This window comes from Meles meles, chromosome 16 (assembly GCF_922984935.1).
Source record: "Meles meles chromosome 16, mMelMel3.1 paternal haplotype, whole genome shotgun sequence".
NCBI lineage: Eukaryota > Metazoa > Chordata > Mammalia > Carnivora > Mustelidae > Meles > Meles meles.
Window position 1 is genome coordinate 38,586,993 of NC_060081.1, and position 15,372 is coordinate 38,602,364.

The window sequence follows — 15,372 nt, forward strand, 5'->3', positions numbered from 1 at the left end:
CCATACCAGCAGCCACATCTCTTAACACATGAGAAGACAAGGTGATGTGGCTGGGAGGCCCAGGCCACTTCATCTGCAACGAACCCCAGAGACAAGGAGCGGAAGTGAGCAACAGTTATAAGATACCTTGAAATCTCCCAATTAGGTCTGGCATTTATCCCATTCAGGAAACAAGTGACCTGAAAGGAGCCCCTTTGTCCCAGTTGTGGGAGGCAGATGAGTTGTCTGGTGCCACATACGTCTTTGGTCATCTACCTGGAAGGGTGTACGTGGGGCTTCGGGGCCTCTGGGGGCATCCCCCCCAACACTGGTCCCTTACAGACTCTTCACCTGGTCCAAGAGCTTCTTATATCAGTGAAAGACTAGCAAAATAGGCATTTTTGGAACTTCGTTATGGGCTGCTGAGGGTGAGCTCTGAAAGCAAAGATTTTAGACGCAGGCCCCCAAAAGTCTGTGCCCCAATTCTCAGAACCTGTGAAGAGGAAGTTGAACCATCAGTTCCATGACTATGCTCTGCTGTGTGGGAGAATCGACCTCCTGAAGGGGGATTAGGCAGGTGGGCCTGCTCTAGGCTCCTCAGAAGCAGAAGGGGAAGCCCAAGAGACCGGAATTATGAGAAGGACCGAAAGCACCATTGGTGATGTGAAGAATGCAGGCCTCCAGGAGCAGTGAGCAGCCCCCGGCTGACAGCCAGCAAGGAAATGGGACTCAGCCTTCCAACCACAGGGAGCTGGGTTTTGCCAATAATCTGCATGTGTTTGAGAGTGATTCTCCCCAGGGCCTCTGGGAAGGTCTATAGCCCTGTCTACACCTCTAATATGGCCTTTGGATCCTCTGAAGCCCAGCCAGGCTGTGCTGGACTTCTGACTTACAGAACTGGGGGCTAATCAACGGGTCTTGGTTTAAACCACTCGGTTTGTGGTAATTTGTTCTACAGCAATAGAAAATGAACACAAAAGTTCATAAGGGGGATATAGAGGGCATGATTACTTAATCTTTAAAATGTTTTTGTCCTGTTGATAGGGAAGAAGGTTGCCAAGAAATAGTGTCAAAGATGGCAAAATGGATAAAGAGCCAGCATGCTTTTTTTCCTACCAAGATAAACCTCTAACAAGTAATGACTTAACTCTGGCTGGGCTGTTGGGACTTTGGGGTGAAGGATCTGAGTGGATATTCTCTAGTTAGTTTGGGGAAGCATTTGCTGAGGTTGAGATCTGAGGGGCCCTGAGGGGACCCAGAAGCAGTTCTCATCCTAGGTTCATTTGCTATCCCTGGACCAAAGAAAGGCCTTACATCTGAAATTAACACAGAACTCTGGCACTCCACACCCACATCCCATCATTAAATGACCTTTCAAGTGGGTCAAGTAATACTTCACCAGAATTCAGTTCTCCTGCAATTTTAAACATCCCAGAGAAGTCACACTCTTATTAAGCTCTCATACTGGACCAGGGCACTTTCCTGAAACAGTTGAAGATTCTGGAAGCTCTAGAAAATAGGTAGAATTTTTTGGGGTTGGTCCATCCATTCCACGAATGGGTAGGATGGGGGGAAAAAGTCTTTGCAATGGCCAAGTCATTGTTGGGTAGCAGTCAGAGGAGGACACTGCTTTGGTGGCTGGGGTCCTGAAAATTATACAAGCCTGTGCTTCCCCTTCAAGATACCAGGGAGATGCCCTTGGCCAGCCTCACTGTATGAGACTTAGCTGGGGCTGGGATCTGTATCTCCTGTGGTGTCTGTCCTGGAAACAAGCAGGTCATGGGAGAGGAGAAACCTGAATGGGGTGTGTGTGAGGTAAGGGGCAAGAAGTGACTGGGAAGGGCGCCTGGGTAGCTCAGTGGGTTAAAGCCTCTGCCTTCGGCTCAGGTCATGATCCCAGGGTTTTGGGATCAAGCCCCACATTGGGCTCTCTGCTCAGTGGGGAGCCTGATTCCCCTCTTTCTCTCTGCCTGCCTCTCTGCCTACTTGTGATCTCTGACTGTGTAGGAAATAAAAAAAAAAAAATCTTAAAAAAAAAAAAAAAAGAAGTGACTGGGAGAACAAAGACCAGCTGAGAAGTCTGCATCTTTCCCCCTAGGCTGGCCTTGGCAGAACAGGTGCCTCGGCCAAATGAAATGCGATGGGTGAAGGTGGGTGATGTGTCTCTTGCTTTGAGCACCAAGCTGCCTTCCCAACATGGGTCATGGGCATTTCCTCCTTAGCCCCGAGAGTTCCCACAGAACAGCTAAGCTAAGCTAAGAGTCTTCCTTCACAAAGTGCCAACAAATTATACTTGGTCAAAGAACCCACATTTCAACCCACAGTCAAGTGTTCCCATCTTGTTCATCTTTGGACCTTCTAAAACAGAGTCTTTCCCACTGTAGAAGTTAATATAAATATTTCTACGTTCATATAGAGATAATTCTTTGAACTGAATGTCAAAAAGATCACCAAAGTCAAGGGCATCTATTCAGTGGCCTCAAAATAGCTCCCAAACCCAGCCTAGACATAGGACCTCTTACAGGGGAGGTCGAATGGTGTGTATGGTCCTTCATCATCATCCTCATCCTCCTCTTCCTCTTCGTCATTCTCGTTGTTCTCATTGTCTTCATTCTCATTCTCTGTCTCATTACCAGCCTCTGCAACAATATCATCCCTCCGAGTCCCATTCACGCCTCTGTCTGGGGCACTGCTGGGCCCTGTCCCATTCTCCACGGTGTGCTTAATTGGGATTTTGATGGCCACTTCTGATTCTCCATTGGCATAGGCCCTACTGTTTATCAGTCTTTGTCTCTGGAAAGAGAAAGGCACATTCTTACCATAGTCAGAAGAACTATAGATCTGCACACCCAGAACACCAGCTACTGGGATCTTTTTCAGGCAGCTGACAAGGAGATGCTTCCAGGAGATTCTGCAGTGAAGTCTTAAGGGATTCCTCAAAGTAAGAAGCAACTCATACAGCCTCCTTCCGGGAGGAAGGATTAACCTTTTATGACCCACTGGAGCGTTTTCTACCAGCATTCTTGATTCCTGTGCACTGTAGTATTATCTTTCTTCTCTGGACTGTAGGAATCCCTTGGACCGTATGAGAGAAAGTCACAGAGATGTGTCTGGACTAGTGTATCAATAAAGTTGTGACTCCAGAAACAGGGATACACAGGAAAATTCAGGTCAGAGACTACATTACTTTAAAATAAGGCAACCTTGATTTAGCAAGTTCTTCTGTGCAAGTTCACATCAGAGAGCTTTATCCAAATGGAAGATGAAAAGAAAAAGGTATGTAGAAGGGAACAGGAGAGTTTTTCTATATAACTGGGAGTCTGGTCATGTCTTTCAACACATGGAGAGAAGAGCAAGAACCAGGATGCACAGCTGGGCCATGAGCAAAGATTTTGGGAAGTAGCTGAGGGGTATTATTTTGTTAAGTATAGAGTTTGGTATTTCTATTCTCAGACCAAGAAACTTTCTCCCCTTCCCAAAGTCTCCCACCTCCGTCTCGCGGCAAATGGAGTGTGCTTTCCAAGGTACCTCATTGATCAACATGCGACTGGCCATGGAGAGTCGGGTCTTGGGGGGAAAATGGCTGGTGATCATGATTCGAAGTCCAGCCTCAGAGAAAGAAAGCTGGTGAGGGTAAGCTGACAGCAGCTCATCTACCATAATCACTGACGCTTTGCGGTGGAAATTGGCTAGGGAAATTAAAAACATAAAATAAAGATATTATTGAGGCTAGAAGCAGAAAAGAGATATTTATTTAGTCTTCTTTCCCCTCCTTCGTCCCTCAGCCCCTCCTTCCTTCCCACCTACTCATTTATCCATCTATCTACCTATCTATCCTTCTTTCTATCCATCCAATCATCCATCCATCCATCCATCCATCCATCCATCCATCCATCCATCCATCCTCCCATCTACTCATCTATCCTGCCTGCCTGTCTGCCTGCCTGCCTGCCTTCCATCCACCCACCCACCCATCCTCCCATCTACCCATCTATCCTTCCTTCCATCCACCCACCCAACCATCCATCCATCCAAGAAGCAAAATATGGAGAAGAGTCAAACTCTTCTTTCCATAAGGCTCATTGATAGCTCTTTTGAAATGACTTGAAACAATATAAGCATCATTCACTGGCATGGTAAGAAAGAGTGATAAGAAAGAGAATTCCTCTGTATCTTCAAAGGATTTTTTCCCCACCACTCAGACTTGGGACACAGGAAAGATCCCAATAATCTTTAGTAACCCTTTTGAAAACCTTATGCCTTTCAAATGTCAACAATGTTCAATGTTCTGAGCTGTTAAAAGCTGCAGAAATGACTTTAGTGCCAAGTGGAGGGCTTAAGTGAGGAATGAGCACATTGCTGCAGCCAAGCCTATGAGCAAGGCTGACAAAGGGGCAAAGGGTAGGTGAACCAGCCACATGACAGAGGCCCAAGATCCAGAGTGGCCCATACCATTACACAACATTTGCGGGCAGTCCTGATAAATAAGTTTCATCAAGGCCCAACCCCCTCTCTACAAACATGCGATATGAGCACACAGCTCATAGGTGTCTAGTCACACACCCTCCTAGTGGTCACCGTTGTTTTCCAAACCACTAAATCATGAAACGATCTCTGGAAACATGGACTAATATGAGGTAGTTCTTTTTGGTTTTCCAAGAGTATTCCTTTAATGGTTATAAACTATCCAGAACAGAAGAGATTCAATGCAATCCCTTTGTGGGATGACACTAAATACTTAAGCCTTTTGCTAAACATAATTAGAAAAGTTTATCAAATAATTGATTTTCAAATAATCACCTCAGATTTAAAACTCAGATTTGAATAACCTATAGATTTTCAAATTTTTTTTTGTGTTTTTCCTGCAAAGCAACCATATGAGACCAAGAAGAAATAAACTCACACATTTTTAGAGAAGGTTAAAAGAAATTGAAAAACCAAACACATTCTAAGGCAAAAGTAAATGATAATTTTCTGTGTTCCTCTAAGAAAGAATATTCTTTATTAGGGAGCACTATCTTAGTTCTCTCAGTGTATCAATTGCTTAATGAGAATCTACTGAATACAAGAATTACTTCAAAAAAGGGGGGGGGCAGCAATAGTCCGTTATTTTGCAGTTTGGATACAGAGGTAATGTAGCCTGAAAAAGAATGTGGATATAATAATATACTAATAGCAACTATCACTAATGGGGTAATTTATATACTTTCTCTCCTTTACTCATTACAATTATCCCCATTTTGCAGAAGAGAAAATTGAGGCTCAGAAAGGATTGTTAATTGGCTTCACAGTCAGATAGCAAAAATGTGACAGAGTCAATACCTCAAGACCCCTAGTCTTGTCTCCTTTATTGTCGTGTCCTAAATCCCCTGTGTCACTGCCAGCAAATGTTTTGCCCAGTGAAGTTTCCCAGGCAGCTCATCACCAGGTATGCCTGCCCCAAGATGTATCCAAAGGGAGGCAGGGAGGCCTGGAAACTTCTCTCCCTTGGTCTCCTCTGGGGCAGGCAGCCTCCCACCAGCCCAGCCACAGTACCCCAGGGGTGGCGTGAAGGTGGGCAGCCAGGCATCCTCCCAGCGCTCCCTCCCAGGACCCAGGCTGTCCACAGGTACCTTTCTTCAGTAGCACCACAGTCGCGTCACAGTTGCTGCTGTCGTCAATTTCAGCATTGTTGGCCAAGCCATTGACCATGTTTCCAGCACCTTTCGTCCTCCTTTCGAAGCACTGATGGATGCAAGCATTATATCTGAACAAAGCAACGAGCAGAAGAAGCCCATCAGCCTGAGTGTCCTGCAGCTCTCAGTGTAGGCACATTGTGGGGGACCCCATGCTTCAAGTTATCATTATTCTGTATTCATGTTCCCACAGAGAAATGCAATCTGTCTTATGTTCTGAGTGAGTGAAAATAAAACCAACATCACATAAGTAAATAGAGACACACTTCTTTCTTTGCAAATTTTCAAGGTCAGTGGTGGCATTCTGGTATTGAACTCCCTTGCTCACAGTCCATGCATGGAAGGGCCATGATGAGACTCAGCAGGATGGGCAAGGTCTACTTTCTCTTGGCCATGTCTCCAGGACACACCTCTGTGAAGGGCGTGCTGGGTGGGGGAAGGAGAAAGTGTCACATCCATACTGCTGCCCAGTCCCAGTGAGTCATGGTCTGCAGGTCACAGGCCAGCTGGCACTCTGGGTCTCTGTTTGGTTTTCTAAAACCATAGGTTGTGGTCCTGGGAATCTCTTACATACTGGGCCATAATTCCAGGGCAGGTGGTTGGCTTTAGGAAACAATTCTGGACTATGATTTTCCAGAATGATTGGGTGAAAACATTGTGGCATCTTTCTTTTAGTCTTTTGTGCTGGAAGGGAAGAAGCTTATACAAATTCCTAGCATGTTTTTGGCAGCTACATATTTTTACAATATTAAATATCCTTTACTATTAGAAGACCCCCAGAGAGGAATCATAGAAAACTCGGGAAAACACAGCCAGGCAGTTTCCAGAGCATTGGAGGCCACTGCTATTTTCTGACCCACTCAAACAGCTAAAGGCATCAGTGGCTTACTAGTCATGGGACAAGCCATGGGACAACAACAACTTATTGCCCCAGCTTGATCTCTGGCCTCCCAGAGGAACCACAGCCAGGCATGGCAACTCTAAATGGCCAGCTGGTAGGCCCCTCAAGCTGCATTTCCTCACATAGGCTTCTCTTCCACATCCTCTTTATTGCTACAGGCTCCCTGGAGTCTGCTTCACGGGCACCTATGCCTGTTCTTCAGTGAGAGCAGCTCTGGGTGGGTGGGTCATCATGGTACAGATGGAGGGACCCTCTGCGGCTGGACAGCTCCTTCCTGTACTCCCTGGGAGCTTACGGTTCATCCTCCATGGCATGATGGAGACTAGAAAACTAGTCAAAAGTGATGATGGTTTCTGTGAGAAGGGAAGGGGGCAGGCCAGTTCTGGGCACTCTCAGACTTTAAATGAGGCAGAGAACAGAACCAGAACCTCACTTTTTTGCAACCCTAAAGAAATAATGGAGTCAGATCTTGTGCATGGATGGCTCCCAACATTATTGACAGAGCGAAAGGAAACATCATTGTGCCTGTTGGTGGCAGAACTCACCACCACTTGGGACACAGTCTACCCTAAACTGGATTGACGGCTGGCATACAGGAAACACAGGGGTCAAAGGAACAGGCCACACCACAGCACGGGATGTAATCAACAATTTCCAAACTGCGGGAAACTGTGTAGCTAACAACCCAACTTCATCAAAGAATAAATTGCAAGGAAAAAGAAAACCAGAGGGGGGATTCATAGATTAAAAGTTGGAGCAACCAATGATAATGAGTGGGATTTATTTGGATTCTGATTTTAAAAAATATTTAGGAGATTAAAAGAAACTGTAAAAAAATGGCATTCGTGAGATCAAAGAAGGTTTGAATACTGATTTGATATTTAATTCTATTGAAGAAATAGCATTAATCTTGGGTGTGATAATGATGTGGTGGTTATTATATGAACTTTGAGTCCTTTTAGAGATGTATCCTGAGGTTTTGATAGATGAGTTGGCATGCTCTCTTGGGCTTCACACCATGTGGTGGGGAGGAAATGGGTAGTGGTGTGGGTTGCTGGCTGTCAGAGCTGATGATGAGCATGGGGGAGCTGTCATACCATTCTGCCAGCTTTTGTAAATATTCAAATTCTTCTTAATGAAAAAGTCTTCCCACCTTCTTTCTGTCAAAACTATGGGGGAGAGGCAGAATTTCTATCATCTTGACTCAAAATCCATTTCCCCATAGAAATACCAACTTGCATGAGGCTTTGCTTTGAAAGTATAACCATGTGCTACACATTTATTTGGCTTTGGAAAACAAAGTAAGAACACTATGCCTAGTATTATTACAAGAGCTTTCTTGAAATTAGATACTGGTAGTAACTTAACTATGCTGTCCCATCTCATGCTTAAGAACAACCTTTGTGGTAGGAGGTGTGAGGATCCCCGTTTTGTAAGCGAGGAAACAGAAATTCAAAATGGCATCATAACTTGGCCGCTGGCAAGTGGCAGACTGTGAGGTGTGACCAGGCAGGGCTGAATGTGCAACCCTTGATCTCAATCACCAGACTACATTGCCTCACCTGGGGACCAAATCCCAAGGAAAGGACCCAGAAGTACAGAAATCAATCCTCACCAAGTCCAGGTATGCCTCATGCTCCCTTAAGGTTTCTATCTACTTGGCCAAACCAAAATTGCTTTTTGACCTTCAGACAGAATGTTTAAAGCCATCCACCTAGGAGGCAGCTGACAACTCTAATATATGCGTTTTTTAACTGCTGCTACTCAGTTTTATATTTTTAATTGAATGTTTTAAATTTTGTGCTTGCACCCTGAAGCTATTTTATTGTGGAGCATGCAATTTTATAAATCAGATTTTATAAAACCCCGTGATTAAAGCCTCTGATTGCGGACAGGGATGGCTAAAGAGCAGCGATTTCAATTTAGAACTTGGGACCAGAATTTATGCAGAAAATTCTGTGAGCACAGTAGCTGCCATTCCCTGTTTTATTTGTATCCTGCTGGTTTGAACAGCTGGCAGGCTGGGAAAGTTGAGGCATCAGCAGAAACACACCTCATTAGCTTTCACACTGGGCACAGTTTGGGGGAGAGGAGAGAATTTGTTCACGGTGTTATCTTAATGTCCACATGCCCTATCAGCAACACATGGGCTTTATGATGGCTTGGTAGAGGGGGGCAGTGATCACAAGATACATATTAGCAAAATTCCTCAACATTCCTTCCCTTTAGACTAACTCTGGTGTAAGCCCTCCTTATTTTGTGAAGCCCCCAGTGAGTGCACTATGGGATATGCTGTCTCTAAATTTGGATTCAAAACCCAGGACCAATGTTTGGTATACAGCAGACAGTCAATTCTTCTGCAATAATTGACTGATTCAGCCTTTCAAAGGGGGAAGAAAAGGACTCTTGACTCTTGGGGAACTCAGACTTAGGGCCTCAACAAATTTAAAAAAAAGGTGAAATAATCAAATTTAAAACACATTGAAAGAAGATGTGTGTATTGTTGAGACCTCCCCCATTGTTGAGACCACTGATTTCCTAATGGTTCTGCTATTTGAGAGAAGGAGGAGAAAGATGCCTTCAGGGACTCTTTCTTTTGGAGTCTAGAAACTCTGAAAGGCCTTTGGGCCAACTCTGGTTTTCATGGGAGCCTACCAATTGGCAGCCTACTCTAGAAATACCCTCTTCCAGTAACAAGACCCAGATATCAGGTCCACACTGACCACTGGATAGCTCCTGAGGTGAAGGCTGGATGCCATATTGAGTGGACTGGCCACAGACTACTTACAGCCCACAGTGGACATTAGCCGAGCCAGCTCCTATATTTACTGTTCATGAAATGTCTGCCAGTGGCCACGCTGATTTCTCAAAAAAGGTCTCTCGGACACTAGTGGCCGGAACTAATTTTTGTCAGACTTTAGTAGAAAACACACTTTGTCATGTCAAATTCCAGACCACTACCTGACACGTCCAACTGGCAATTTCTGATCGGGTGGTACTTTCTTGCCCCCTGAGAAGGTAGTCACAAATGCTGGGGGAAGTACGGGTTAATTTAGAATGAAAGAAACAGTTCCCATAGGGTCCAGCAGCTGCAGCATGGAAAGGCTCTGCATTATTTACAAGCTCCTCATCTCAATGGGACTTGGCAAAAAGATGAACCAGCAGGTTCACAGCCATGGTGCTTACATTTTGCCTTCACAGAGTGTGGGAAATGCCAGCAATATAATTCTTGAAACACACAGGAAGCCTCCCAGACTCTGGGGGGAAAAGAACCTATGAAATGGTGGTTTCAAAATATATCCACAAATTCTTTGAGATCCTTCCCTTCAAATAGTGAAGCAGACGCCCTGAGTGTGGGCTAGACTCACTTCTAATAAACAGAACAAGGCAGAAGTGACAGCGTGTGACTTGTGAAACCAGATTAGAAAAGGCACTGGTTAGTCCCTCTTGACTCACTTGCTCCCGTGCTGTGGAGACACTCAACCAGCCCTAAGGAGAGGTCCATATGCTGAGGAACTCAGGGCTCCAGCCAACAGCCAACATTAGCTCACCAATAGTACAAGCAGGTCATTTTGCAGACCCAGTTAAGTTGATGACAACTACCCCAGCCAACCTCTTAACATTGTACAATCTCAAGGAAGAAAGGAAAACCCTGAGCTAGAACTCGCTGGTTATGTCCTCTTGGATGCCTGACTCAGAAACTGTAATTAGATAATACATGCTTGTAGTTTTAAGACACTACATTTTGGGCTCATTTGTTACACAGCAGTAGGTGATAGATATGATATAAATAATGCAAGTCTGCAGGTATTCAGTATATGGTTTTAGTTATCTCTTAATTAGCTCTGGTCCCATCTTCGTCACCCTACAGAGAAGCATGACTTAGTGAGTTAAACTTCCTTTCCTGTTATGAAAGAGAGTGAAAACAGCCCAAAACTTGGTTGCCTGATATTAAAGGGGGGTACAAGGGTTTGAGAGATTTCTCAAATTAAACACTTAAAGCTTTGATTCCATTATCGTATGGGGGTTTGAAGAGTCTTTGCTATTGCCATTGATCAGAACTTACAGTGCCGCACGCAGGTCTGAGGGAACCGAGGAGACTGTGATCATCAGCACTGATAGCCAGCCTGCTACCTGCCCTGCCTCCATTCCTTTTTCCACATTATCCCGTCATGGTCGATGTAGGAAAGAGTTTTGGGAAAGAAAACCAAGAAGGCATGTTACTTACTTCATGATGACGATATAGATGAGATACATCAGCACGAGGACTAAAGACTCCCACCTGTGTAAAACCAAGAATGGCTAGTTAAAGAAAGTTATCACAGGCAGATGTGAAACACACCAGCCGATCTCGAAATGTCCATGCCACATGGAAGACAGTTACACCTGGCAAGCAGGGCAAGGAGAAGCCACATGTGCAGATGGGTTACAAGTATTTCCTGATCTGTGGACACAGCTTTCAATGGGGTTGCTTTCGTTCTCTACCTAAAAGGAAAATGCTCCTTCCCTTCCATTATTCACTCACCTGAAAGTTCTGTGAGAGCACAAGTCTACCATAATATTGTTGATTATAGGCCTGTGTTTATAAACCCGCCCACAGCTTAATCATTCACTAAAACTATTCAGATATATTTATAAAGAGCAAACTAGAGGAATTGACAGGGATGACCCGGGGATTGCTGGATAGGAGGAGACAGGCATATGGCGGGGGGGTGGGAAGAGAGAAAGGGAGGGAGAAGGAGAGAAGGAGGAGGTTGGGAGAGGAGGGGAGAGGAAGGAAGGGAGAGGAAGGAGGGGAAAAAAAAGAGGGAGAGGGAGGAAGATGGAGGGGGAGGGAGAAAGTGAGGCAGAAGGAGGAAGAAAGAGGGGGGGAAGGGGGAGGGAGGGAAGGAGGGAGAAAGGACACCTGGGCAGGGAAGGTGCCAGCAGAAAGGATAAGAATGGACAACTGGTAAATGGTCAAGAGAAAGTAAAAAACCCAATGGAATGTACCTTGACGTTCTGATAATTTGAATACTTCTATTTTATTCATTTTAGTAACTTCCAGTTTCAAAACCAAGGAATTTGATTTCTAAGTTCCCCCTTTTAGCTGTAAAATTGAGGGAAAAATTCTGGTTTTGTGAAAAGGTTACTGGTGAATGGTCTATGAAGAAATTCTGGGTTATGCCTTCCTTTTCTTATTTTTTATTTATTTTTTATTTTTATTTTATTTTATTTTTTTAAGATTTTATTTATTTATTTGACAGATAGAGATCACAAGTAGGGAGAGAGGCAGGCAGAAAGAGAGAGAGGAGGAAGCAGGCCCCCCGCCAAGCAGAGAGTCCAATGCGGGGCTCGATCCCAGGAACCCGGGATCATGACCTGAGCGAAAGGCAGAGGCTTTAACCCACTGAGCCACCCAGGCGCCCCTATGCCTTCCTTTTCTGTTTTCTTCTCAAGTACTATGTCTAAAAACTGGCCCTTGGGGAAGTATGTGGTCAAATTAAAAAAAGCCACACACAACAGTTTTTTGTTGTAGTGGTGTTTGTGACCCCAAAGTGCTGGAAAACAGAGACAGTTGTAGGAGGGGAGGCTGGGTCCACCTGTCACAGTAAGTCCATCCCACACATCGGTTCCATACCACTATGCAAACTGTGTGTATCTGGTATAGAATGTGCTCTTGGTGCTACCAAGAGAAGAAAGTCAGGGGGTTCAAATCTCTCTACCTTCCACCACATTTCTCAGCTCCTCTCTTAGCAAACCTTCTCAAAGCCTCACATGCCCTGCACCGCAGCACCTCCCACTCACTGGGCAATTCCTTGAGTCTAATATCCACAGCTGTCCATCCCCTGACACACTGGTCCAGGGCACCAGCCACCTCCATCTGCATGTGCCCAGGGATGGTTCTCCGCCACCCTGTTCAATGTCCCTGCAGCAACTGAAGGCTGACCACCTGTCCTCATGCATGCGGCAGTCTCTTCTCCTCACTTCTGAGAGGCCACATGGCTGGTTTTCCTCTTGTCATCCCCCTAACTTCTTCCCTCCACCTCCCCCACTTCCTCAGGTGAACCTCTAAATATTGGACCCTTTTCTCCTTTTACCTACACGCTCTCCCTGGATGATATCATCTCATCCTCCTGCTGTAAACACCGGCTGACACCTCCACCCCACACCTCTCCTTGGTGCAGGTGCCTATACCCACAGTCAACACGGCTTCTCCATGTGGCATCTATACAGACGTCAGAGCAGAATCTGGAATTCCCACTTCCTGGCTTCATGCTCCCTGGGCTTTGCCACCTCAATCAACTGTACCACTCCCTGCCTGGTCAAGCTCCAAATCTGGAAATCGTCTGGAACCCTCCTTGACCCTTGCCTTACATGCCTCGGAACCCCACGTCCGAGGTATTTCCTGAATTGTTCAGCCCTCCCCACTGCTACCCACCAGGCCACCTGAATAGCAGCCTCTACACTGGTGTCTGCGAGGCTACTGGATCATATCATTCTTCTGTTTCAATCTCTCCAGCTGCTTCCCAACACACTTGAAAAGAGAAAAAAAAATACCTCCTGTCTGTAAAACCCAGTTCTTCTGCTCCTCCAATTGTCTGTGCCTGGTCTGTGCTCCATCCCACTGGCCTCCCTTCGTTTGCACACACCAGAAGCTTCTTTCCTTCTCCAAGGGTTTTTGCACTCACTGTTCCTTCTGCTAAGAATACTCTTCCCTTCACTCCTTGGCTGGTCCCTTTTATCCTGCAAATGCTGGCAGAAATGCCACCTCTGAAAATATGCAGGGAATGATCCCAATCTTTTGATAACGGTTGAGACCTGATTTGTGACCCAGGATGTGATCTATTCTGGAGAAGGTTCCATGTGCACTAGAGAAGAATGTGTATTCTGTTGCTTTGGGATGAAATGTTCTGAATAGATCTGTGATGTCCATCTGGTCCAGTATGTCAGTTAAGGCCTTTATTTCCTTGTTGATCTTTTGCTTGGATGATCTGTCCATTTCAGTGAGGGGAGTGTTAAAGTCCCCTACTATTATTGTATTATTATTGATGTGTTTCTTTGATTTTATTATTAATTGGTTTATATAGTTGGCTGCTCCCACGTTAGGGGCATAGATATTTAAAATTGTTAGATCTTCTTGTTGGACAGACCCTTTGAGTAGGATATAGTGTCCTTCCTCACCTCTTATTATAGTCTTTGGCTTAAAATCTAATTGATCTGATCTAAGGATTGCCACCCCAGCTTTCTTCTGATGCCCATTAGCATGGTAAATTGTTTTCCACCCCCTCACTTTAAATATGGAGGTGTCTTCACGTCTGAAATGAGTTTCTTGTCGGCAACATATAGATGGGTTTTGTTTTTTTATCCATTCTGATACCCTGTGTCTTTTGATTGGGGGCATTTAGCCCATTAACATTCAGGGTAACTATTGAGAGATATGAATTTAGTGCCATTATATTGCCTGTAAGGTGACTGTTACTGTATATTGTCTCTGTACCTTTCTGATCTACTACTTTTAGGCTCCCTCTTTCCTTAGAGGACCCCTTTCAATAGTTCCTGTAGTCTTGCCATTTGCGATGACGTGGATGGACCTAGAGGGTATCATGCTTAGTGAAATAAGTCAATCGGAGAAAGACAACTATCATATGATCTCCCTGATATGAGGACGTGGAGATGCAACATGGGGGGTCAGGGGGATAGGAGAAGAATAAATGAAACCAGATGGGATTGGGAGGGAGAGAAACCATAAGTGACTCTTAATCTCACAAAACAAACTGAGAGTTGCTAGGGGGAGGGGGGGTTGAGAGAGGGGGAGGGGGGTTATGGACATTGGGTAGGGTATGCGCTATGGTGAGTGCTGTGAAGTGTGTAAACCTGGCGATTCACAGACCTGTACCCCTGGGGATAAAAATACATTATATGTTTATTAAAAAATAAGAAATAAATAAAAAAAATTTTTAAAAAAGAAATGTCACCTCTTCCAAGAAGTCTTCCCTGCCTACTCCTACTTCTCTATCACAAGACCTTGTGTATGTTCTTTAAACTGCTGACCAGTCTGTGCTTCCCTTGTTTATTTATTCATTGCTTATTAATGCCTGTTACAGGCAGTCACTTGACAGCACTCCTCATTCTTGACCCCTGCCTCAGCTATCTGGTTTCTCATTTTCCAGAGGCTTAGAGCAGATCCCCTGACAGCTGACTTCCCTTCCCTCCCCAGCTGCCCACTATTCTCCTCTCCCCAGCACAGAGAAGCCCTCAGTTCATCTGCATAGGGTGAGACTTCCCTTAAAATCCATTTTCAGTTGCAAGAGACCTTTTGAACATGGTCCTTATTGAAACCAGTGTATGTGTGGCATAAAGTTAATTAGGAAAAATGAGGCTTAGTCACAGTGTTCATTTTGAAGGCAGAGATTCTTGAGATCCAAAGGGATGTCATGTAACTTGGATGCATTTTAATAGACTCAGGAAGGGAAACAGACCCACATCAGTGAAATATTTCAGCTAGGCTGAATGAAGTCCAGCTCTTTGTAAATAGGTAGACAGATACTCTCTAATTCCTCTAGAACTTTTTATTGTTTCTTTTTTCCCCTCAAAACAAGCCCTTCCATTGCAATGTTCAAGTAAAATTCTGTTTTGTTACATTTTGGGGATGCCCATGAGATGGGGGTTCTCTGCTTCTGCTGACCTTTCAGGTTTGCTTGGTTGGTACCCAGACTCAGGGCTTGCCCAGCACTTCCTCCATAGGAAATACACGAGGCTCTGTGAGATCCTGACACTAGCTAGCTGCTGTCCTCTCTGCTTTGGGGCCTGAGTGTTTGATCCAGTCTTGGCTTC

At 44.9% G+C, this 15,372-nt stretch overlaps 1 protein-coding gene across 1 annotated transcript in view; it reads right to left on the bottom strand.

Annotated features, from left to right (window-relative positions):
• The window catches only part of SLC24A3 (solute carrier family 24 member 3), a 527,740-nt gene that overhangs the window by 37,542 nt on the left and 474,826 nt on the right, over positions 1 to 15,372 (bottom strand). The window contains exons 9-12 of the mRNA XM_045981759.1: positions 10,784 to 10,837; positions 5,592 to 5,725; positions 3,508 to 3,668; positions 2,502 to 2,772 (exon numbers count right to left, since the gene is read on the bottom strand). Of these exons, the coding sequence (XP_045837715.1) occupies positions 2,502 to 2,772; positions 3,508 to 3,668; positions 5,592 to 5,725; positions 10,784 to 10,837 (620 nt within the window). The remainder of the gene's footprint in view (positions 1 to 2,501; positions 2,773 to 3,507; positions 3,669 to 5,591; positions 5,726 to 10,783; positions 10,838 to 15,372) is intronic.